At 37.8% G+C, this 23,636-nt stretch overlaps 1 protein-coding gene across 1 annotated transcript in view; it reads right to left on the reverse strand.

Moving 5' to 3' along the window:
- Positions 1–23,636, reverse strand: part of LIN7A (lin-7 homolog A, crumbs cell polarity complex component) — a 115,517-nt gene that overhangs the window by 59,867 nt on the left and 32,014 nt on the right. Inside the window, exon 2 of the mRNA XM_047065028.1 lies at positions 13,781–13,899. Within this exon, the coding sequence (XP_046920984.1) occupies positions 13,781–13,899 (119 nt within the window). The remainder of the gene's footprint in view (positions 1–13,780; positions 13,900–23,636) is intronic.

Here is a 23,636-nt window from a genome sequence, read left to right on the forward strand (position 1 = left end):
CTACAGGATGATGGGCTTTCTAAGGTTCCTTCTTCACCTTATACACATTACTAAATTTTATGTCAAATACAATAGTTATGCATTCATGACATGAAAACAAATCATATTTGCACATCTGTACCAATGTATATATTTATGCAAATACATAAAAAACCTTGACATTTTTATGTTAATTAGAGATCAGTTTTCATCTCTGGAAACAATTTTTAAATGCAAATAAAGTTTTAGTCATAATCACTGACCACCTTTCGAGGTTGGAAGCCGTTTTAACATAAATAAGATCTTATTCTAAACTAGCAGTGTTATCAGGTTTTGTCTGAGATCTGTATGAGCTCAGAATCCCATCTGAAAATCAAGGCCTATGAAAATCAAATATATGCTTGTCTACTAATGAAAAGGTCATCTTAATGAATTTGTTCATGCATCCAACAAATATTTATTAATGCTCGTTATTTGGTAGACAGTATGGTAGGCGCTAATTTTGCTATGATAACTGAAACATTCTCTGCCATCTGCTGAATAAGATTAATGACTGTACTTAAAACCTGAATTAACCTTGATGAAGGAAACTGAAAGAGACCCACAAATCATGAATGTGAAACTACTCGGTTTGAAAGCATTAAACTATGTTATTTTTTTTCTTTCCCCATGGTACCTCCAGTGCAAAACACAGAATTGGAGTTATCATAATAATCTTTAGTTTATGGCACATACTTATTGTTTACTGATGCATGAATGGTTTGCTTTTATTAATTTACCTTCATGCAAACACACACATACACACACATGCAATAAGATTTCATAAATCTTCTAATAAAAGTGAAGATTAAAACTATGTGCCCCCCCCAAGCCAACTCATTGCCTTGATTCTCCCAAATGAAATAGGTAGGCCATTAACGAAGGAACAGAGAAATTGATGAATTAATTAGAAACTCAGAAACAGATCCATGTACATAGTCTGGTATATATTAATTGGGCAAGTGACAGAGAAAATTATGAATTATTCAACAAATAGAGCAAGATATAGTTACCCTTATAGATAAAAGACAAAATCAGATCCCTCCTCACACTACATACAAAAAAATCAACTCTAGATGGATTAAGAACATAAATTTCAAAAATAAAAATTTTACTTTTAGTAAAAAACATAGATGAATATCTTTTAGACACTGGGGTAGGAAATACTTCTTATGTAAGATACTCCAAAAAAGCATTGATTATTTAAAAGATAATCAATGGAGGGCACGTAGGTGGCTCAGTCGGTTAAGCATCCAATGTTTGGTCTTGGCTCAGGTCATGATCTCAAGGTTCATGAGTTTGAGTCCCACATGGAGCTTGATGCTTGGGATTCTTGCTCTCCCTCTCTCTGCTGCTACCCTGCTTGCACTCTCTCTTTTTCAAAATAAACTTAAAAAATACAAAAAGGTAAAATAATAGATAATCAATGTGAATATTTAAAATTAAGAACAGTATGTATAAAGATATCTTAAGAGGCATCTGGGTGGCTCAGTCAGTTGAGCACCTGACTTTGGCTCAGGTCACTATCTCACAGTTTGTGGGTTTGAGTCCCGCATTGAGCTCTGTGCTGACAGCTCAGAGCCTGGAGCCTGCTTTATATTCTGTGTCGCCCTCTCTCTTTGCCTCTCCCCCACTCGTGCTCTCTCTCTCTCTCAAGAATAAATAAACATAAAAAAAAATTTAAAAAACACCTCAACTTAAAAAAACTAAAAAAACAAAGACACCTTGAAGACAAATTATAACATAGGAGATACAATGTAGGAGAACTACATATACCATCAGTAAAAAGTTAATAACAAGAATATATAAAAAAATATAAGCACAAATCAGTAAAAAAAATACACGAACGAATTTTTCACAGAAAAAGAAACATCCACGGCCAGTAATTACAAGAAGGGCTATGCAGCAAGTTAGTGATCAACTAAATGCAAATGATGACTGCAATGAAATATTATTTTAGTATATTCAATTGATATGTGTTTTTTTGTTTGTTTGTTTTTTGAGAGAGAGAGAGTAGGGGAGGAGCAGAGAGAGAGGGAGACAGAGGATCCCAAGCGGGGTCTGTGCTGCCAGCGCAGAGCCTGACGGGGGTGCCACCTCACGAACCCTGAGATGAAGACCTGAGCCGAAGCCAGAAGGTTAAGTGGTGGGGCCACCCAGGTGCCCCACAACTCATATAGTTAAAATGTCTCCTATGACAATGCTGGAGATAGTGTGGATACACAATTTCTGTATTGCTTGCTGAGGTATAAACTGGAGCAACTAATTTTAAAAATTGTTTGGCATTATCTCTTAAAGTTGAATATTTGTATACCTTCTGATCCAGAAATTCCAGATTTAGATATGTACCCCAAAGAAATCTTGGTCATGTGACAAGAAATGCATGTATGTTCACAGAAGCACTTGGAAACAACATAAATGCTCATCAATGAGAAAGTGAGTTAATAAATTACACAATGGAATATCACATTGCAGTCAAAACAAATGAACTACACCTGGGTGGCTCAGTCGGTTAAATGTCCGACTTCGGCTCAGGTCGTGATCTCGAGGTCTGTCGGTTCGAGGCTGCATCGGGCTCTGTGCTGACAGCTCAGAGCCTGGAGCCTGCTTCCGATTCTGTATCTCCCTCTCTCTCAGTTCCTCCCCCCTCTCACACTCTGTCTGTCTGTCTGTCTTTCTCTCTCTATCAAAAATAAAGATTAAAAAAATTTTTTAAATGCCAATTTGTAACTTAACATTCACTTTAGATGGCTTGTACAATTGGACTTGTCTACACATATGTTGCCAATACTGAGGCAATAAAAGGTTAAATGACTTTTTCACTGAAATAAAAATTGTCATCCATAGTGCCATAAATAGAAGTTCTGATTTCCAGTCCTATGATCTCAACAGAAGACAGGATGTTCACTTTATCTGACTATATAAAATACAACTTCTTGGAGGACTCTATTATTTTGAACTACTATGTAAGCGCATGTAATTACAAGCTTCTGAAAATACGTACTGTTTATTTTACCATTTGTTACAGCAAATAGAAAGCCCAAGCTGAGTATTTACCCAACAGTGATGCTAACAGCATTCAGAGTCATTATAGACTGCTTGTGAGGGTCTGTTTAGATACCTTTAAGATCAATGACCCATTAGTGCAATTATAGTCTAAAATGGTTCCTGCCACACAGACCCTGTTCTTGCTACCAGAAAGTGACATATTGATGTTATAAACACCCCTCACATTGTTACAAGTGTTTCTTTTCTGAGAAAGCTGCAGAAATATAACTTAGTTTAAAAATTCCGTTTCTAGTGAATTGTCATTCTGTTTTCACAATTTTCTGTGATAAAATTATAAATTACATCCTTTGAAAAACTCAGTAAAATGAGTACATTTACTTTTCTCATTATTTTTACCAGTTTAAAAATCTTTATAGTATTCTTCCCTACCCATTCATACAGAGTCTCACAGAGTCACAAATACCTATGATGCATACATGCTGAGCCTTATATAGTTCCACGTCATTTATGTGAAGAAAAACATGGGTTACTTGCTATGTAACTACAGATTCATCGAATTGGAAGGATTTTAGAGATGGAGACCAACTAGTCAAGTAGTATATGTCGACTGATACCAAAATCCTATATTAGGGAGTGGTCTTCATTTTCTGGCAGGTAAGATGGAAAGATATATCATGGGCCTTTTTGAGAATCTCCCAAAGTTACGGTGTTATCTCAAGAAAAATACAATTGTGTGTAAATGTTCATGCTGTCTTTTTGCCTTTGACATGGAGCTATTTTATTTATTACAGAAGATTCTGTGACTTTTTCCTGTAAAAATTAATGGTAGCTTTCTGAAAAAAAAAACCCAATTAACCAAATCACATTAAGGAAAAGAAAACTTTCGTCTGCTTGAAATAAATTTCAGTGAGAAGACTGTTTGATTTGGAAGAAGCCAAAATTTGGAGTGATCTTTTACAAGGAAATGTTTATGTCATTTTTAGTATGCAATCAATTTTGAGTCTGTTTTAATACCAGCAAGGGCTCAAAGTTGCCACTCACACCACTTTCAAAAGCAAACAGAATTAAATTCCGTTACAGGAGAACAGACTTGTGTCAAGACACCTGCGCTTTCTTCAAGACACTTCAAGTTGAATTTAGGTCCTACCAAATCCTTTGTCCTCAAGGTAAATGAAGTTATTTTTAGAAAGGTTAGCATCTATGCAGCCTCTGTCAGCAAAGAAAGACATTTGAAACCTTTTTTTTCAATTTTAAATCATTTAAGTGGAAGTAACCTTTGAAAGAGTTTTGCAGTCTTTCCAGTTGTTGTAGTTCTTCTCCGTGGTTAAACTGACAAGGCTTTCTCATTTTTGACTCCCTTTGCCCTCACAGGTATCCTTTCTGTAGCTCTGGAAAGGTCACAAGTTTTTGGCTCTAACTTCTGCTTCCAAAACGGCAGGTATTGCTAGCAGCAGTCATACAAGATGCGTGAATCTGGAATCTGATGACTGGCCTCCTTCTTACGGCCATCTTAGAGTTTACTACAAGAAAGTCTAGCCAAAAATGAACCTCTCTTGTCAAACTGTTCTAAGATACAGCAAAAAATAAATCAGACCCTTAAACAAAGAGATAGATAGATAAGTAAATAAATAAAGTGAAATTTCTGACTCAAGTTCAACCAAGTACATTAACACATATCCTCTGGAAAGCCTAAAGAAAACCAAAAAGACCAAAAAAAAAAAAAAAAAACAAACCCCACAACAACTTTTGACAGTGAAAAGAACACAGCTTGCTCTATTTAGAAATAAAAATGTAAATATAGGTTCCAAGCTATGACTGTGAAATTACTGGACCACTTTTCACAGAGCAGGCAAGGCATCTTTTAGGATAATTGTCAGAATCTTTGACACTAACGCATGCTGATGTTGAAAAATAATAAACCGGGGCGCCTGGGTGGCTCAGTCGGTTAAGCGTCCGACTTTAGCCAGGTCACGATCTCGCGGTCCGTGAGTTCGAGCCCCGAGTCAGGCTCTGGGCTGATGGCTCGGAGCCTGGAGCCTGTTTCCGATTCTGTGTCTCCCTCTCTCTCTGCCCCTCCCCCGTTCATGCTCTGTCTCTCTCTGTCTCAAAAATAAATAAAAACGTTGAAAAAAAATTAAAAAAAAAAAGTAATAAACCTCCATAAAAAGTAAAAGCTTTGTCTTCTTCACCAAAATAATCAAGCTGGATGTTGGACCGAGAAACTCCACATGTACTCCACATGTACACAGAATATGAAGAGTTTTCCTCCGTTAGGAGTTTTGCAGAACAAACTTTCTACTGTTGGAACAACTTGGTCTTTAAAATATCAATGGGGTAACCCACATGTGCACACACTTGCGCGCACACACACACACAAAAGCACGCACACACACGGGCACGCATGCGCACACACACATAGACTTCAATAGGACCATCAGCATTCACATGATGGATAAAAATCAGAGCTTTACTGCAACAATCATAGTTTTCACTAATTGCCTGCCAAGTACAAATGGCACAGCTGTTATTTTCACCATAACTGGTTCAAAATATTAGCAAAATGTCAGAGTTCAGAAGCAGGTTATATCATGTGAACAGAGACACTATTTTTGCTGTTCTCGTGCTTCTGAGCAACCCACCAGTTCAAACGTTTCTAAAGTACAGGACTTGATCGAGATTTCTCCAATTATTCCTGGTTCCTTTTGCTTGGAAACGTGTCAAGACACGCTGGGACAAATCTAAGTTTTGGTACAGAAAATAAAAATTCTATATTGTGCAATGTATTTTCAGGATGTTCAGAAATAAGCTTTATTGACTTCATGCTCTTCTTGGCAGGAAACTTATCACACAAGAAACAATCTGGCTTTTGTGTCCTATCACATTTGGCAGTGCAAATAAAATCAAAGGAAATGAAAGAGCCATCAAGCTTTCTTTCCTTTGTCATCTGCCAACTTAAGTTCAATACGAACAGAAAGATATGTGTAAACATATGTCAGATATATTTTTGTTAATTCCCGCGAATATAGTGCTATTTTAAATGCCATTATATAACAGGATTCTAATTTTACATAATGAAATCCATGTTTAAAGTAAAACATTAAAAACATTTTGCCATAAATTTTTTGCGTGTAAATGGAAGGGAACAGAAATAGGGAAAGTAAATTATATGTATTTATATAGAAGTATTTATATAATTATACATTATAAAAGCATACATGTATATTTGCTTTTACTTCACCTATAACATGAAGCTTATATATGACCTTAAATTAAAAGCTCTTGTGAAAAAGTGATCTGAAATATGATCATCTAACCTTTGCTGTTGTTATAGGAAGCATCTTACATTATAAATGAGCTCATTGTTGGTTACCGCTAGTTATCTTCATCCTTCTACTTTTCACCCAGTGGTCTAGCATGGTTACCTTCCTCTCACCTCATCCTACCAAACAGTAAATGACAAGAATATTGCACATGATTTTTTTTTCTTTTGTGGCTAACTATCACCAAGTCCTTAACTTTTTGTCAAATGACAAGGTTTCCAGATTCCTTACTATATTGGTTTATTCTAAAACCACTCCAGATTGCCAACATCCTTCTTAAAATGTGAGCCTCCTCTGTGCTGACAGCTCAGAGCCTGGAGCCTGCTTTGGATTGTGTCTCCCTCTCCCTTGCCCCTCCCCTGATCGTGTGCTCACTCTCTCAAAAAGAAACAAACACGAAAAAAAACTTTTTTTAAATGTGAGCCTCCTATGGAGAAAAAAAATTATATTTGTCTGGATGGTTGGTAACTACAGAACTGTTATTCTCTGTATTTGTAACTAATATTTCTATCAGAATACAATAAAATTTTATTGTATTGTTACTAAAAGCCACTGAATTTTTCACCAGAGTAACTACCCTTTCTTAACTACTTACTCTTTTAGCTAGGTAGTGTATTAGTCAAGGTATTTTATAGTTTTTAATCTCATTTGATTTAATCTTCCTAACGTTATTATTGCCTTATTTCATGTTTAAAAAAAAAGAGTAAACAAAACCAGGAACATAGAAGTTAAGTAATAAGTACAAGATCATATAATTAGATGGCTAAAGGATTTGTGTCCAGGTTGTCTGAAACGATTGTCAACACTCTGACTCCATGTTCTTGCCATTTTTTTAATACACAACAACAAGCCATGATTCAGCATCAGCCTGCCTTCCATCTTTCCTTTCTTCCTGTCTTTCTTCCTTTCCTGTTTTCTGTCTTCCCTCTATCTCTTCCTTTCTACCTTCTTTCCCTTCCACTCTCCCTACCACCAACTTTTTTCTCTTTCTATGTATCCTTATTTCGTCTCATCTTGTCAGGATTGATCCAAGTATGTTTTCTTAAGGTAATTCTAAATCTGTTTTCTATCACACAACGCATCATTAGTTTTCTCATAAAGCTGATTACACTTGCTGACCATGTTTTCATCCACACAGTAGATTAAGATGTACAGAACAACACCAAAAACAAACATGTGTGTCATAATGGGATGTCTCATATGATTGTGGAATTAGAATACAATGGCTCCATTTATTTTGTTTTCATGATTAATGGTGGGGCAATGACTATGTCTATTAGTCTTATGGATTTACTTAGATCTAGCCTATAGAAACTAACATTTCTCTTCCCATCTGTTACCCATTTCCTGACTTACCAAAACACTATACCTAGTGATAATTCAGGACTCTACCCTTTAATTACAATAGCATCCATTGATTGTGTAATTATTGGATGCCAGACTCTGTACTATGTGACTTTACATATATGATCTCTAACTATCAGAATCACTTCAAGACTGATGGTATCATTCCATTATTAAAAGTTGACAAATAAAATATTAGAGAGTTCTGAAATAAGCAGCCAAGTTGGGATTTGAACATTGGTCGACTTGACTACAACAATGCTCTAATGATGTTGCTGCTTCCCATGATCTGACAGAATGCCTCACTGCGAAATTTCACATGATATTGGTGGGAGTCACTGTGGTAATTCCCAATCTATAGCTCTCTCCAGGGGAAGAATCTCACTGGAGACTAAGAGCAACTGAATAGCAGATTGATACATCCTAACTATTCCTTCCATGTTGATTATAAACACAGAAATCCCTTTATTAAGCAACAGTGTAAGACTTGGATGGGGTAGGAGGTGGTGCTGGATGGTTAATGGGCTCCATCCTCAGGGAGAAAAAGTGAGAATAGGAGCAAATGGAAAATAATCTAGAAGCAAGATCTATGATCCAAGTGTCTCAGATTTTAAAATTTATGAACCATCCCATGGGCGTGGTACTTATATTGGTTATTAATTTCATATAGTTTTAAAAAGATTTATCATATCTTATTGAAAATAATAGACTTTAAACATTAATTTTGCTTTACAGCAGTTAAAAGGATGCTTGCTACTGCTTATAACCTTTATCCAAGCTAAATTTGGCTTGATGATTGCGTATTATCAGTCAGGATGGCTTGGATTATGTTCCAACCCAATATTCGAGAGGCTTAGAGTCAAAAAGGTGTATTTCCTGCTCAGGCTACCTGTTCGTAAAAGGTTCGCAGAGCCTATATTTCTCATTTCCTCACCCTGCAACCCAGACTGATTGATCATTCACCAACTAAAAACATCACTAGTCACATAGCAAAGGGCAAGGAACACAACATACCATGCACTGACTCAAAGGTTTCACCAAGGAAGTGGCACACACCATTTCCACTCACACTTCCTTAGCCAAGGCATCAACCACATCTCGCCTTAAAGAGGATGGGAAAATCCAGTTGTAACATGTGCTGAGAAGAAGAGGAGAACTAGAATGTTTTCCGACAATCCTGACTATCAGAATGATTCCATAAGGAATTGGTTTATTTTCTTAATCTACAGTTCTACTACATTAGAAAATATTAACACACAGCATCTGGCAGTTGGCCAAAGAAGGCAGTTTTTGGCGACTGGTCATTTTTGGTTCAAAAATGCATAGGACAGCCATAAATGCGGGAGCAAGTCCTCAACACAGACCACTCTCAGCAGCACATCAAACACCAGATCGATGAGCACATTCCCCTGGAAAGCAGGAAGCCTAAATGTTGTAAAACTTGGAAGATGGTGATGGTAAATAGATTAAGTCTGTTTATTTTTTATTATTTTAGTTTCAGAAAGAAATTTCTTTGAACTGTGTTGCAGAAATGGGATGTCCTCTTAAAATATAACCACTCATATACTATTGATTTCTTTATCTGAGGCATGAAGAATATGAAGTGTCAGGAAAAAGTTCATCTCTTGGCAATCGAACTATTTAAATTCAATTCAAATTCACCATTCAAGTCTCATAGGAAATTCTCTTACAAAGCCAACATTTTACAATCCTTATATTTCAACCCATGTATTTCCTTACATTTCAATTTATAAATTTAGGTCGTTCAACCTAAATAATACAGTGATGAACAAAAACTTGAAGAAGACACTTAAAAAGACACTTAAAAAGTCCCAGAAATGGCCCTTACTGGGACTATCACTACCATAAAGTTTTTTATTTCATCTCTCATTCAAAAAGTTCTGTGAACTTTCTCTTGTCAGCTGGTACCTCTCACTATGGGAAAAGGAACATCATGTGTCAGTCCATTTATCACCATGTACCCCAAAATTACTTGCACAGAATGGTGCAATTTAACTATTAATCAGGTCCTTTGAGATCCTTCAACCAGAAAATAAAATATCAAGGTAAGTAGTGCCATCTACTACCTTTATTCTATGGCTACCGCTGTATGTGGATTGGCATTCAAATGAAACTCGTTTATTAATACATCAATGTTAGTTGGGTACATAAATGGTCTTGTTTCAGTACTGGTCTCAACATGATTTTTTCTACCTTTATTACAGATTACAGAAGAATAATTAAGTAGAGAAAACATCTAATCTCTTTTAATCATTCATTTTCAGTAAAAAACAAAGTAAAATTTCATTAAACCATTCTTCCCATATAAGTGCTACCCATAGGCCAAGAGCTGATTCAGTGGTTTCATCCAAATGTAAAGCAAAACACGGGATTGCCTCAACATGTAACTATAACTACTGTTACACTAGTGTAAGGTGTATGCCAATTTAAAGAGTTGGCAACTGATTCTCTCCCTTTTTTTTTTAGAATAATTTGGGTTTCACAGACTTGTTGACAATGACCTTTATCTGTTTTTGCTCTGGTGAATGCAACTAAGAATGACGCCCATGTAGTTCTTTGTCCTTTTTCTACCTGTCATGAGAAAATTAATAACTGTCACACTGGAAAGTATGAATTAACAAATATTCCTGAAAAAACTCAAATAATTTAACCATCGAGATTCTAAGCATAACTTGAATAGGAAACTAAACCTTCAAAGGTTTCATGCCAGTAGAACAGTCAGTACCCAAGAGACCAGGAGGGAAAGGATTCTTGACTCAAGAAAATTTAATTTTCAGATATTTATTGCTGTATATTGCCATACTTCCCAGCTGCACTTTTCTTTACCAGCTTGTGCAGTCACCTGTCTGGCAACGTGGGTTCATATTTTATGTATTTATTGAAGAACTTTTCACTAGATAGGTATACAATATTATTCTATGATTCAGAATTATTGAATACCTATTGCTATTTTTATCATTACTTCCTGTAGTTAATGTAAAGTGATATAACGGGAATAATGAGGAACATTCCAAACTTAAATATGAATAATACCATAAAACTAGTGTAAAATGTGGGTCAAGATGAATTGATCAAAATAATATCTGTACAACATGCATTGCCCTTAAAGGACAAAATTATTATAAGGGCATTAGTATGAATCCAAAATTAATCTTGCTAGTCCAAATTTATAAAATGTAAAGCAGAAAAATTATATGATTTTTTCCCTCTGAAAGTATTGGACTGCCCATAATTCAGTTATAGATTTCCATGGACCACTAATGATGCACATAGGACACTTTACCACAAACTGGGTTTGAAAGATATATTTATAATGCCTATACAAGGTCTTCATTTCTTTTCTATTTTACTCTTATTCTCTTTTTTGTTAGTAAACTCTTTAAAGAAAAAGGTCTGTGCATTTATTTGAACAGATATCTATACCACATTTGTATCTCCAGACCCAACTTCTCCCCCAAGCTTCAGACTTAGATGCTTGTTAGACTCTCTACATGGATGTCAGAAAAGCATCATCAACTTGCTTTGTCCATAACAGAATTCTTGGACAGTCTTCTCCAAACTTGGTCCAAATGCAAAGATTCTATTTCCTTATGTAACCATCCATCCAATTGTTCAAGCCCAAACCTAAAAGGCGATTGAGACTTGCTCTCTCATCCATACATCAAATGCATCAACAATGCCTGTTGACTTTACTCTCAAAAAACACACATTGAACCTGAAGACTTCCCACAGCTTAAACTGTTATCACACAAGCAACCATCATCACATCTCTCACTTGATCTACTCATTACTTTGTTACTGGACTCTCTTGTTTCCTCTCTTGCCCACACACTTGTATTCTCACAGCATTCAGAAAGACCTTTTAAAAATCTAATCAGGTCAAGGCAAAATTCTCCAAGGGCTTTCTATCATGCTTAGAATGAAATCCAATCTCCTAACAACGGCATGCAAGGCCTCATGTGATCTGCTCTCTGGCTGCCTCTGGGAAGCCTACCTGGCTTATTTCACTGCATACATTCTGGCTTTGGGGATCTTCCTTCCATGGACTAAGATCATTCTTGGCTCTGGATTTTTGTACTTGTGGTTTCTTCCACCTGGAACACTGTATCCCACTGATACTTGTGACCTGTTCCATTACTTCAGTTAGGTTATTTTCCTACCACCCTAACTTAATAGAGCTTTATTCCTACTTCCCTTAATCCTGCTTCTTTTATTTCCATAGTTTTGTCACCCTTTGACATTGTATTGCATATTTATTTATCATCATTTTCTCACTGGAATGTAAATTCCACAAAGGTAGAGACTTTGCATTGCTCACATGCCAAATTCCCACTTAGCAGAGATACACATTTGATGTGTCCTATCCTTTAGTTAGTTCTGTGGAAAGTAAAAGAGATGATAGAATATCTAAAAATGAAAAGTCGGCCATCAAATCTCAGGGGAGTAGCAAGCACTCTGTGAAGGAAGAAAAGAGCGTGTAGGGGATTTAACCTTGATCTACAGAGTGACTATAGGAATTGACCTGAAAGAGGCCCATGGGGTTTCCACATATCTATACCTTTCCCACTGAGCAGTCAGTGGCCGAGAACTCATACACTTTCAGAAATTTCCTTTCAGCCTTTGGTTAAACTCATAGGTTAGAATTTGGAGACACAATTATGGTTATTTACTTAAGCTGTGTTCATCATAAACAAAAATCAAATAGTGAACAACTTCACCTGATAAAGATTTAGCACAAGCACAGTCTAAATCAAATCTCAGCAAAATCCAAACTGTACCTCACTGGATAGGCTACAGTTTATTTTATTTTATTTTTAATTTTTTTTAACGTTTATTTATGTTTGAGACAGAGAGAGACAGAGCATGAACGGGGAGGGTCAGAGAGAGAGGGAGACACAGAATCAGAAGCAGGCTCCAGGCTCTGAGCCATCATCAGCCCAGAGCCCGACGCGGGGCTCGAACTCACGGGCCGCGAGATCGTGACCTGAGCCGAAGTCGGACGCTTAACCGACTGAGCCACTCAGGCGCCCCTAGGCTACAGTTTAAATCTATAGTGAGAGAAGTTTTGTATGTCTCTGTCTCAGTCACCTGGATCTTTCCTATGTAGTGACTAGTCATATATTAGCATTGTTGAGGTAAAAATATATGCATTGGCCACAGGTAGAGTTGCAAAAAGGAAAGGAAGTTGGTAACAAGTATTCCTTGACAAGTGTATGTCCTCTGCTACAACAAACTCTCCAGAAAGTCACTGGGTTCAACTGGTTTGGGAGATGACAGTAAATAATTCATTAGTGGGGACTTCTAGCAGAGCAAATATGCTGGAGTTATGGACTTCAGGTCCTAACTAATGAATTACTACTTTGTACCTGGTGGGGAAGAAATGATGGACTTAATATTATTTTATTCAAGAAACAATATGGTATATACTTCTTGAATGAACTTTATTTTAACAATTAAATTAATTAGCGGACTAGTCAGTTCCACCACAAGTCAATACAAGATTCAAACACTCATTTCTACACACTTGTTTTATGTTAGGCTTCTTAAAATCTCTAGCAAGGAAAGCATCGTGAAGATTTGTTAGAGGGGCCTATCAGTCTGTTCAGAGATTTTCCATTATTGCACTAGACAGTAATGTTTGGATAACTGTAACATTAGTCAGTAGGAGGTTACTCTTCCAGATTTATCTAAGGTTCAGTTGAATGTTGTTTTAAGAAAAGCACAATCCCCCACTAATTATGACTATTTTGAACTGAGTATCCATATGACTTCATGTGACCACTAAATAACTTAGACTGCAAGTAAGTAACAGCTACCTGCTGAGGCAGTGACCTCATTGGTACCATAAAGTCAACATTTGGTTTTATATGACTGTATAAATCCTGACTGGATCTAATTTATGAATTTAGCAGACTAAATTATATTTTATCATCTGTCCAAGCAGCTAAAAACAGAAAGCTAAGATGTAGTTCCAATCTTAACTATTTCAACTGTTTGTGTGGAAAAGACATCTTTTCTATTCAGGAGACATATAGCTAAGTATCGTTATTAAAATTTCAGTGTCATACCTCTCGAATAGCAGTACAAAACTCACTCTGAAGCACTTTTTTGAGGGATTGTAGCTTGTGCACTGGTACTTCTCCAGATTCCTGTAGTTTTTCCAGTAATTCAATTGCTCTGGCGACATCTAAAAAAAAAATCAAAATAGAGGGATCTAGAGTCAACTGTCTCTTATCAGCAAAGTACCATCATTCCAATGGGATGGTGTAATGAGTAAGTGGAATAAATTGCAAAATCAGAACTTATAATTCATAGCTTATTGATCTCATCTTTTGATAAAAAGTCATTTTAATTTGTTCTACACAATTAGTCACTGAATACACCTTCTTTAATGGCATTTCATATATGTTCTCTGTCACGCAAATCAGTTTGAATATTATTTCGGGAAAGAAGAGGTAGCGTGACTTTCATTGATACCCCAATAACCAAAGAAAGCCTGTCAATTTTGCCTCTGAGATGTTGTTTTCAGTGTGACTTTTCCTTTCCCATACCACATTTATCACATCTGCAATTTTACATTTATTAATATAACAAATGTTTATCTATAAACTCTTACAGTTTAAACTCTTACCCAAACTCTATCTAAGTTGGGTCACCTTGGCATCCCCATAGTATAATACAGTGAATAAATATTTGATGAATGAATGAAGGAAGGAATGAATAAATTTATGAATGAATGGGCTTTCTCCATATGGCTATTATTATTCCAAGCCCTTATCATCATCTCCCCTCTATCCAAATAGAGTCATTTCTTCTCCAGCCTCTTCATATGGTCCATAAGGTTATTTTCCTAAAATAATCTGATTGTGTACCCACCTACCAGCTTCTAAGAACAGTACCAAGCAAAAAAAATTCAATAATAAGTTAAAGGCTCATCTTTTGTTGGACAATATCAAAGGTTAATGTATCAAGAAACATTGTCTTTTATACCCATAGCTTTAAAATTCCCAGGATGGTTTTGTAGTGCCTAGAGAAAATGATACGATGAAAGGACATTTTAAAAACAGCTTACGGTGACCTCTTCTATCTGTTGTAGTTAATAACTCAGTGCAGTCACTTAGGCATTTATGTTTAAGATGGAAGGTTTTCAGTTTCTAAGTGATTAGCTCCAGAAAGCATCCCATATCCCTGCCAGATTATAAATTCATCCAGCCAGCCAGCCAGCCAGCCAGCCAGCCACTAATTTCTCTTCCCATTAGACTTGGCACTAAGTTTAACTGGAAGAGTTAAGACATACTTCCTTTCTGAACTCACAATCAAATGAAAAAAAATATAACAGCATTGCTATCTATAATAAAATCATTACCTCTTCAGAATTTGGGTGGGATTGGCATACATATATGTCTCTATCAAAGAAAATAACTAGTGAGTGACTTTAATGGAGACTCTCCCTTGAAGTATTGCCAACTGATTGTTAATTGTGGCCCAATGAAGCAAAAATCATGAAATCAACACAACACTGCCAGTCTGAAAAGTTTGTCTTTTTGTGCATAAATTGGAAGTCAACGTAGTCAATTAGACAATACCAACTGTATCCACAATCAATAAGTTACCAAGCTAAGAACATATGCATTTTTAACTACACAAAAGACTACATGGATGTCTACAGGTATGTGGAACTCTCAACTGTTACAAACTGAGCTCATTAATTTTTTTCCTGAAACTAGTTCTTCTCTTTCCTTATTCCATAATTCCATGAATAGCATTCCTACCAAGCCTGTCCTCCAAGCTAAACATCATCTTTCACATTCACCCCCACATGTAGTTAGTCAGTAAGAGCTGTATATTCTATCTGAAATGTACGTTTTGAATGGAGCCCTTTCGCTTGATTACTTCAGAAAAGCCTCTATTATTTTTCACCTGTATTACTGGAACATCTCCCAACTGTTTTTTAAATTAGCCTTTTTTTGTTCATTCCATCCTCCACCTTGCTACCAGAGTGATTATCCTGAATGATAAACCTCACTATTATGCTCCGCCACATAAAACCTCTGACTTCCCACTGCCTACAGGGTGAAGTTCAGATCATTTAGGGTTACATACAGGGCCCTTAATAACCATCCTCTCCAGACTCATCTCTAGAAACCTCCTCCTGCCCATTCTATACTTTGGCCATCCAAAATATTTTTTATTCTAGGACATGCCACAGATTTCCATACCTATATGGCTTTGCACATATCATCCCTTATTCCTGGAATGCAGTTAATTCATTCATCCAATAAGGCCAGACACTGCAGTATGCATGGGACATAGTGGTGAAGGGGATAGCTGGTTGCTGTCACTTGCATGAAATTTATAGGTTTGGCGGGGGGGGGGGGAGGGGAGGAGTCACAGACATGCAATAAAATGGGCTTGTCCTATAAAAGAATTGCTTAAGGTTAGTGGATGAATGTATAACAAAGACATTTATCATAGCTCAGGAGGTCAGGAAGGATCTCTTTGTGGAAGTAACAGCTAAGCAGAATCCTAGGTAGGAGGTGCAGGTGGGGAAAATGGGAAGAGTGTTCTAGGCAAATAAATGCAGGTTGAAGTCTTGTAAGAGAGTGTGGGGCATTCAGAGAACTGAAAAGAATTAGGCAGGCTGAAATTGGAACCAGAGTAAGAGTAGCAAGAGATGAAGTAGAGAGATATCATATCATGGAAGGTGTTTTAAATCATGTATGGAAGACTTGGCTTAAATAGCATCTCCTTAGACATGTCTATGTCTATGTTCTACATTTCTCTTTTCATTCAGCCACTGTAATAAATACTACTCAACGCTACACCTCTGTTTGCATGTATACACGCCCCTTTATCCTTGCAAATCTATAAGCTTCTTGAGATTCCAGGAACAATATCTTATTTGTCATTGTATCCATTGTTCAGTGCAGAGTACTAGACAAATATTAGGTGTTTGATACACACTTACAGAATGAGCAATAGATTAATTAATGAAACTAACTCAGAGGGTTAGAGGTTTATGTCTAGGTGGACACATAACTTCTCATGAGACTAAACCTCCAGATCACTATGAACCTTGGTCAAGACTGGCATGGATCTGGTGTGGGGAAGGAGGCAAGCCTGCATCTGTAGGCTAAAGGGCACTGAGTAACCACACTGAGGGAAGTTCAGAAAAGCTGAAAATGACACCAAGCGGAATATTCAGGAGTTCTCAACCTTGGCTGCACATTACATTCATCCGAGGTACATTTAAAAATTATTAGCGCCTGGGACTCCTCTCCCCACCCCCGCCACCCCGCAGATTATACCAGAATATTCAGAATATTGGTTCTCAGGGGCGCCTGGGTGGCTCAGTCAGTTAGGCATCCGACTTAGGCTCAGGTCATGATGTCACGGTTTGTGGGTTCAAGCCCCGCATCAGGCTCTGTGCTGACAGCTCAGAGCCTGGAGCCTGCTGCAGATTCTGTGCCCCCGTCTCTCTCTGCCCCACCCCTGCTTGTGCTCTGTCTCTCTCTGTCTTTCAAAAATGAATAAACATTAAAAAAAATTTTTTTAAAGAATATTGGTTCTCAACCTTGGCTGTAGATTGGTATCACTTAGGGAGTTGTAAAAAAAAAAACATAGTTGCTTACGTCCCACCCGGGAGATTCTGATGTGATTAGCAGAGTAAGGTCTGGGTATGAGGCTTTCAAAAAGCCTCCAGGTGATGCTGAAGTGCAGCCAAGGTTGAGAACCACTGGTCTATTTGGCATGGGTATCTTTATAGCCCCTATGTGATTCTAATGTGCAGTCGGGGTTGAAGAACTCAGGTACAGATTAATGGCTCTAAACCATGAATATGCTTAACAGTCGCCTGGGGGAAATTACTAAAATGTATGTTTATGACCCCTCTCCCACCCCCACTTTAGAGAGGTTAATTCAGAAGGTTGTGAAAGTAAGGCCTAGGAATTTGCCTTTTAAACAAACACTTCAAGTGATTCCAAAGTTGTCGGTTCACAGACCCCATTTGTTGAGAAAGTAAATAAAATGATTTTTCATTATTCTTTAATGCCCTGGATAACACTAAATGGGGTTTTTCCAAGGGTCTCAGAATGACTGATAAAAGCCCATGGGTGAAAGTAATTAGTGTTAAGTACCACCCCATTCTAAACAGTGTTCCTTAGCAAAGGCTGTCACTAGAATCACTTGCAGAGTTTTTAAACCAGTCTGCTACCCCACACTAATTATATCAAAATCTCTAAGCCTGAGATCCAGTCATCAGGATGTTTGTTTGTTTGTTTGTTTAAGCTCCAGATGATTCCTGTGACCATTCAAGGTTAAGATATATCATTCAAAAAAAGGCGATCAAGGAAACCAGGCACATCCTATTAAAGGCTGGGCCAGAAATAAAAAAATAAAAAATAAAAAATAAAAAATAAAGGCTGGGCCAGCCCTGTCACATTACACCATAGGCCTTTTCCAGTCCTGAGTAAACAGTAATTGTGAGATGAAAAAAAAAAAAAATCCATGGAGAAGTGTTACATCACTAATTGGGGTCACAGTACTGTCTTTGCTTCCCTTGTGTCACTGAGAAGTGTTCACAGGAGAACCAATGGTAGCCACTGGGGGTGCCTAAACGAAGGCAGACTAGACTCTTTCCTGGGTGCACAGGAAACGCAATGGACTTGGTGGTGTGCCTGCCTGCCATCTATGCCTATGTGATCAGAGGGAGAGAACTGGACAGCGGAGCCCACTGGAGCCTGACCCATCTTGTCGGTACCCACCCAAGAGAATCGAGCAGTATGAGGTCACGGGATATATAGCAGTTGGTAAAAGCCAAAAGAAGTCTAAGAACCAAACGTGGGAGAAATCAGATCCCTCCAGCCCAGACTTGGCTGGTGCTACAAACAAAGAGGTGATGAGTGGATAAACTGGATACGAGACTGGAATTTTCAAAGTAATTCTGATCCCTTTTAGCTCTGTAAAAGTACCAGGAACCTACAAGGCCAGGACCTGGAAGGGAGCAAAAGAAGCCTTTGAGTCAGCAAAATGCTTGCTTTTAAAACTAATGCAATAAAGTGTGTGTAGTTTAGCTACAAGTCCACACAATGTTCCTATTCAGAACCTCCTTGCACTTATTTTATGAAACTATCCTACCAAATTTGGTTACTAATATAGAAGTTTGGCCTAACTAGTTTAGCTCAGGCTAGGAGGAATATTAGGGAAGGATGGGGAGGCTGCCAGACAAACAATGAAAGCAAGAAGATCTCAAGAATATTTTCCAGAAACCCACTCCTCCTCTGGCCCACCATTTCTCAGGTTCATCCCCCTACTCATTACCTAAGCAAATGCTGGGGTATTACCTTTGCCCCCTCACGCTTTCTCATACTCTGGATTCCATTAAACCGCACTTCTTTTTTTTTTATTACTAATGTAATTTTTATTGAAATATAATTAATATACTGTGTGATATTAGTTTGGGGCATAAAACATACTGATTCTTGAATTCTATATGCTATTCAGTGCTTATCACAATAAGTGCAGATAACATCTGTCACCAAACAATATTATTACAATCTTTTTTTTTTCAGGTGTACAATTTAGTGATTCATCATTTACATACAAAACCCAGTGCTCATAAGTGCCCTCCTTAATCCCCATCACCCATTTAAACCATCCCCCTATCACTTCCCTTACAGTAACTATCACTTTGTTCTCTATAGTTAAGAGTCTGTTTCTTGGTTTGCCCCCCACACCATGTTCATTTATTTTATTTCTTAAATTCCACATATGAGTGAAATCATATGGTATTTCTCTTTCCCTAACTGACTTATTTCACTTAGCCTCATACTCCTTTGCTCCACCCAGATCATTGCAAATGGCAAGGTTTCATTCTTTTTAATGGCTGAGTAACACACACACACACACACACACACACACACACACACATCTTCTTTATCCATTCATCAGTCAATGGACATTTGGGCTCTTTCCATAATGTGGCTATTGTTGATAATGCTGCCATAAACATCGGGGTGCGCGTATCCCTTCGAATTAGTATTTTTGTATCCTTTGGGGAAATACCTAGTAGTGCAATTGCTGGGTGTAGGGTAGTTCTATTTTTAACTTTTTGAAGAACCTCCATACCGTTTTCCAGAGTGGCTGCACCAGTTTGCATTCCCAACAGTGTAAGAGGATTCCTGTTTCCCCACATCTGCCAACATTGTTGTTTCCTGTGTTGTTAATTTTAGCTATACAATAATCCTCACTTTTTAAAAATTTTTTAATGTTTATTTATTTTTGAGAAAAAGAGAGAGACAGAGCATGAGCGGGGGAGAGGCAGAGAGAGGGAGACACAGAATCCAAAGCTGGCTCCAGGTTCTGAGCTGTCAGCACAGAGCCTGACGTGGGGCTTGAATACGAGAACAGCAAGATCATGACCTGAGCCAAAGCTGGATGCTTAACCGACTGAGGCACCCAGGCGCCCCAAGAGTCCTCGCTTCTAAAGGCAACAATAACAATAAACTTTTATTTAATGTCTATGAAGTAGGGGTCACTGTATACTAAGAGCTTTACATTTTCTCCTTACAACAACCTTTATGTGGTAGTAAATATCCACATTTTGCAATGAGAAAATTGAGGCTTTATAGAGTTTTAAGTATCTCATTAACAAACAGGAGATCTGGGCCTGGAGTCCGAATCTAAGTGATTCTAAACCCTGTGCCTTTTATTTTTATTCCATTCACAGCTTTTCGTTTAGCAGCTTTTCCTTCAACATTCAGTACTTTTATAATAGCTCTGTGCTCTGCAGGCTTTCCTGGTCAGAGGCTGAGCTCTTAATCTTTCCTCCCTCAATAAAGATTAATCCCTAGTCCATTTACCAGTAGACCCCTTTCAGATAGTATTCGCTGATCATCAGAATCACCCGGAGAGCTTTTAAATGACAAGGAGTGGTTTCCAGTCTTGGCTACCCACTGTAGTTACCTGGGAGTGCTGGGGAAAAAAAAAAATAAATAAATAAAAAACCCCAAAAAAACACAACAACACATACCTAGATCCTACCTACATATATTTCTGCTTTCATTGCTCTGGGGTATGGCCTAGACATCAGGATCTCCAGAGCTCCTCAGTGATTACAATGTATAGTTATAGTGAGAATCACTGATATGGAATCTTAAGATATACCCTGGGGATTTTATTTTTTTTTTTTATAAATTTTTTTTTTTTCAACGTTTATTTATTTTTGGGACAGAGAGAGACAGAGCATGAACGGGGGAGGGGCAGAGAGAGAGGGAGACACAGAATCGGAAGCAGGCTCCAGGCTCTGAGCCATCAGCCCAGAGCCCGACGCGGGGCTCGAACTCACGGACCGCGAGATCGTGACCTGGCTGAAGTCGGACGCCTAACCGACTGCGCCACCCAGGCGCCCCGGGGATTTTATTTTTTTAATTTATATCCAAGTTAGTTAGCATATACTGCAGCAATGATTTCAAGAGTAGATTCGTTAATGCCCCTTACCCATTTAGCCCATCCCCCTACACCCTGGGGATTTTAAATAAAAATGCTACTTATAATATTAGTATCTGTTATACATAATATTTAGTACTACACTTATTTAAACATTTTCCTCCTCTTTTTTTAAAAAAAAATATTTAAGTTCAAGTTAGTTATCATACAGTGTAGTATTGGTTTCAGGAGTAGAACCCAGGGTTTCATCACTTACATACAACACACAGTGCTCATCCCAACAGGTGCCCTCCTTAATGTCCATCACCCATTTAGCCCATCCCGCACTCAGCATTTTACTCTTCCTAACAGCACTATGAGATAGGTACTATTATCCTCGTTTTACAGAAAAGGAAACTGTGACCAATAGAGTTAAAATTACTTCCCCAAGGAAACAGTTAAGTTGTAGAATTAAGATTTGAATCTCAGTGACATGGCTCTAGAATCTGGGCTACACTGAGATGTGACTCAGAATCCATATTCTTAAAATCATTCCCAGCACTTCTCCAAGGTTGTTAACAGAGATTAAGCTAAGCTGATCAACAAATCCTTACTTGAGGGTGAAATGCAGTGGTTCTCAAATTTTAGTCAACAAACAAATTTAACCCTGGACCATTTATTATTAAAAATTGACATAAAAAGGGGGCGCCTGGGTGGCTCAGTCAGTTGAGCGTCCGACTTTGCCTCAGGTCATGATCTCGCCCTTGTGGGTTCGAGCCCCACATTGGGCTCTGTGCTGACAGCTTGGAGTCTGGAGCCTGCTTTGGATTCTGTGTCTCCTTCTCCCTCTGTTCCTCCCCTGCTTGCACTCTGTCTCTCTCTCTCTCTCTCTCTCAAAAATAAATAAACATAAATTTCTTTTAATTGACATAAAAAGAACATGGAGGGTTGAGCCTTGAAATCTGCTCTTTTATTAGTCCTCTCAGATGACGCTGATGCAGGAAGCTGGTCACAGAGGCATCTCTTCAGTTTACTACTGACAGACAGTTTTCTATGTGATCCAGAGCAAGGTGAGGTAATGGTCATCATTTATTCAGTGCTTACTGACCCTACTTATATCATTTTGTAATATCCTCATAAATAAAAAGAATTACTATTGTTTCCTCTGTGTACTTAAAGATAAACAATGAAAAACTAAGGCTTGGAAAGATGAATTATCTGGGTCAAGGCAATACAACGAATAAATGATAGGGCCAGGATCCAAAACCACATGTTTGACTGCAGTGTCCATGCTCTTATTTATTTCTCTATGCTGCCACAGAAAAGGGAGTAACAATAAAATAAAGGTATGGCCAAAAAAAAATTTTTAGGGGCGCCCTGGGTGGCTCTGTGGCGTCTGACTTCGGCTCAGGTTATAATCTCGCAGTTTGTGAGTTTGAGTCCTACATCGGGCTCTGTGCCAACAGCTTAGAGCCTGGAGCCTGCTTCAGATTTTGTGTGTGTCTGCCTCTCTGCCCCCTCCCCTACTTGCCCTCTCTTTCTTTCAAAAATAAATAAACATTAAAATTTGTTTAATTTTTTTTTTTTTTTTTACATAGCATCATGGGTCATTATATGCTGGGGCAAATAACACTACCCAAAGTCTCAGGAGGTAACCCTCCAATATATTATGTTATAATCAATATGTTCATATTGATAACATATTTTGACCATTGAAAAGTGATCAATCATCAACTGCCTCATGGTAGCAAGATAACATATCTTGAAAAGATTTCCTTTAAGATAGGTTGGACATTACAACCCAAACCAAGAAAATACTGAGACTTAAATGGCATGTGCTTCTCGTGATCTGGAATAATCCAATTATCATTTTCTTTTTTCCTTTGCAGTGAATTTTTATCAACTTGACTGACATTTAGACTGAAGAATTTGACCTATGACTCATCTGAATCTGGAACCTGGGTGAAGATGGATCTGGGTCATTTAAAGCATATTGTCCACTAATTCCATAAACATGCACTGGGCTCTGTGGCAAACAATGCACATTATCTACTCCAAAACCATCTAAAACCCGCATGTCCCTTGCCTTCTACTATAAAAACTGGAAAGCAAAAATACTTTTCTTTCCAGACTCTTGTCATCTGGCCAATTGTTTTAAGTGTAAAGACACTGGGTATGGCTTCCAGGAAGTCTTTTTAAGTGGACAAACTGCTGACATATGCCTTCAGCAATTTGGTCTTTGCACCTTTCCTCTTTTCCCACTTTGCGATCATACAGAAAACCCTCCCATGCTAAGGAAGGTGGAGCAGGAAGAAGAAAGGGGCCTAGCCCTTGATGCCATCACTGAGCTGTTGTACTAGCCTTGAACTGTGTAACCCCATGATTCTTGATTCTTGCCTCTGAGACAAACACATGCTTTCCCACCTGGTTTTCTGTGACTTGCAATCAGATACAAACAAACTGATACAAGAACATGTAACATTTTTTTTAAGTTTGTTT

Source organism: Lynx rufus, unplaced genomic scaffold (genome assembly GCF_022079265.1).
Source record: "Lynx rufus isolate CCGP_SWC_20201006 ecotype Redwood Valley unplaced genomic scaffold, mLynRuf1.p SCAF_7, whole genome shotgun sequence".
Lineage (NCBI taxonomy): Eukaryota > Metazoa > Chordata > Mammalia > Carnivora > Felidae > Lynx > Lynx rufus.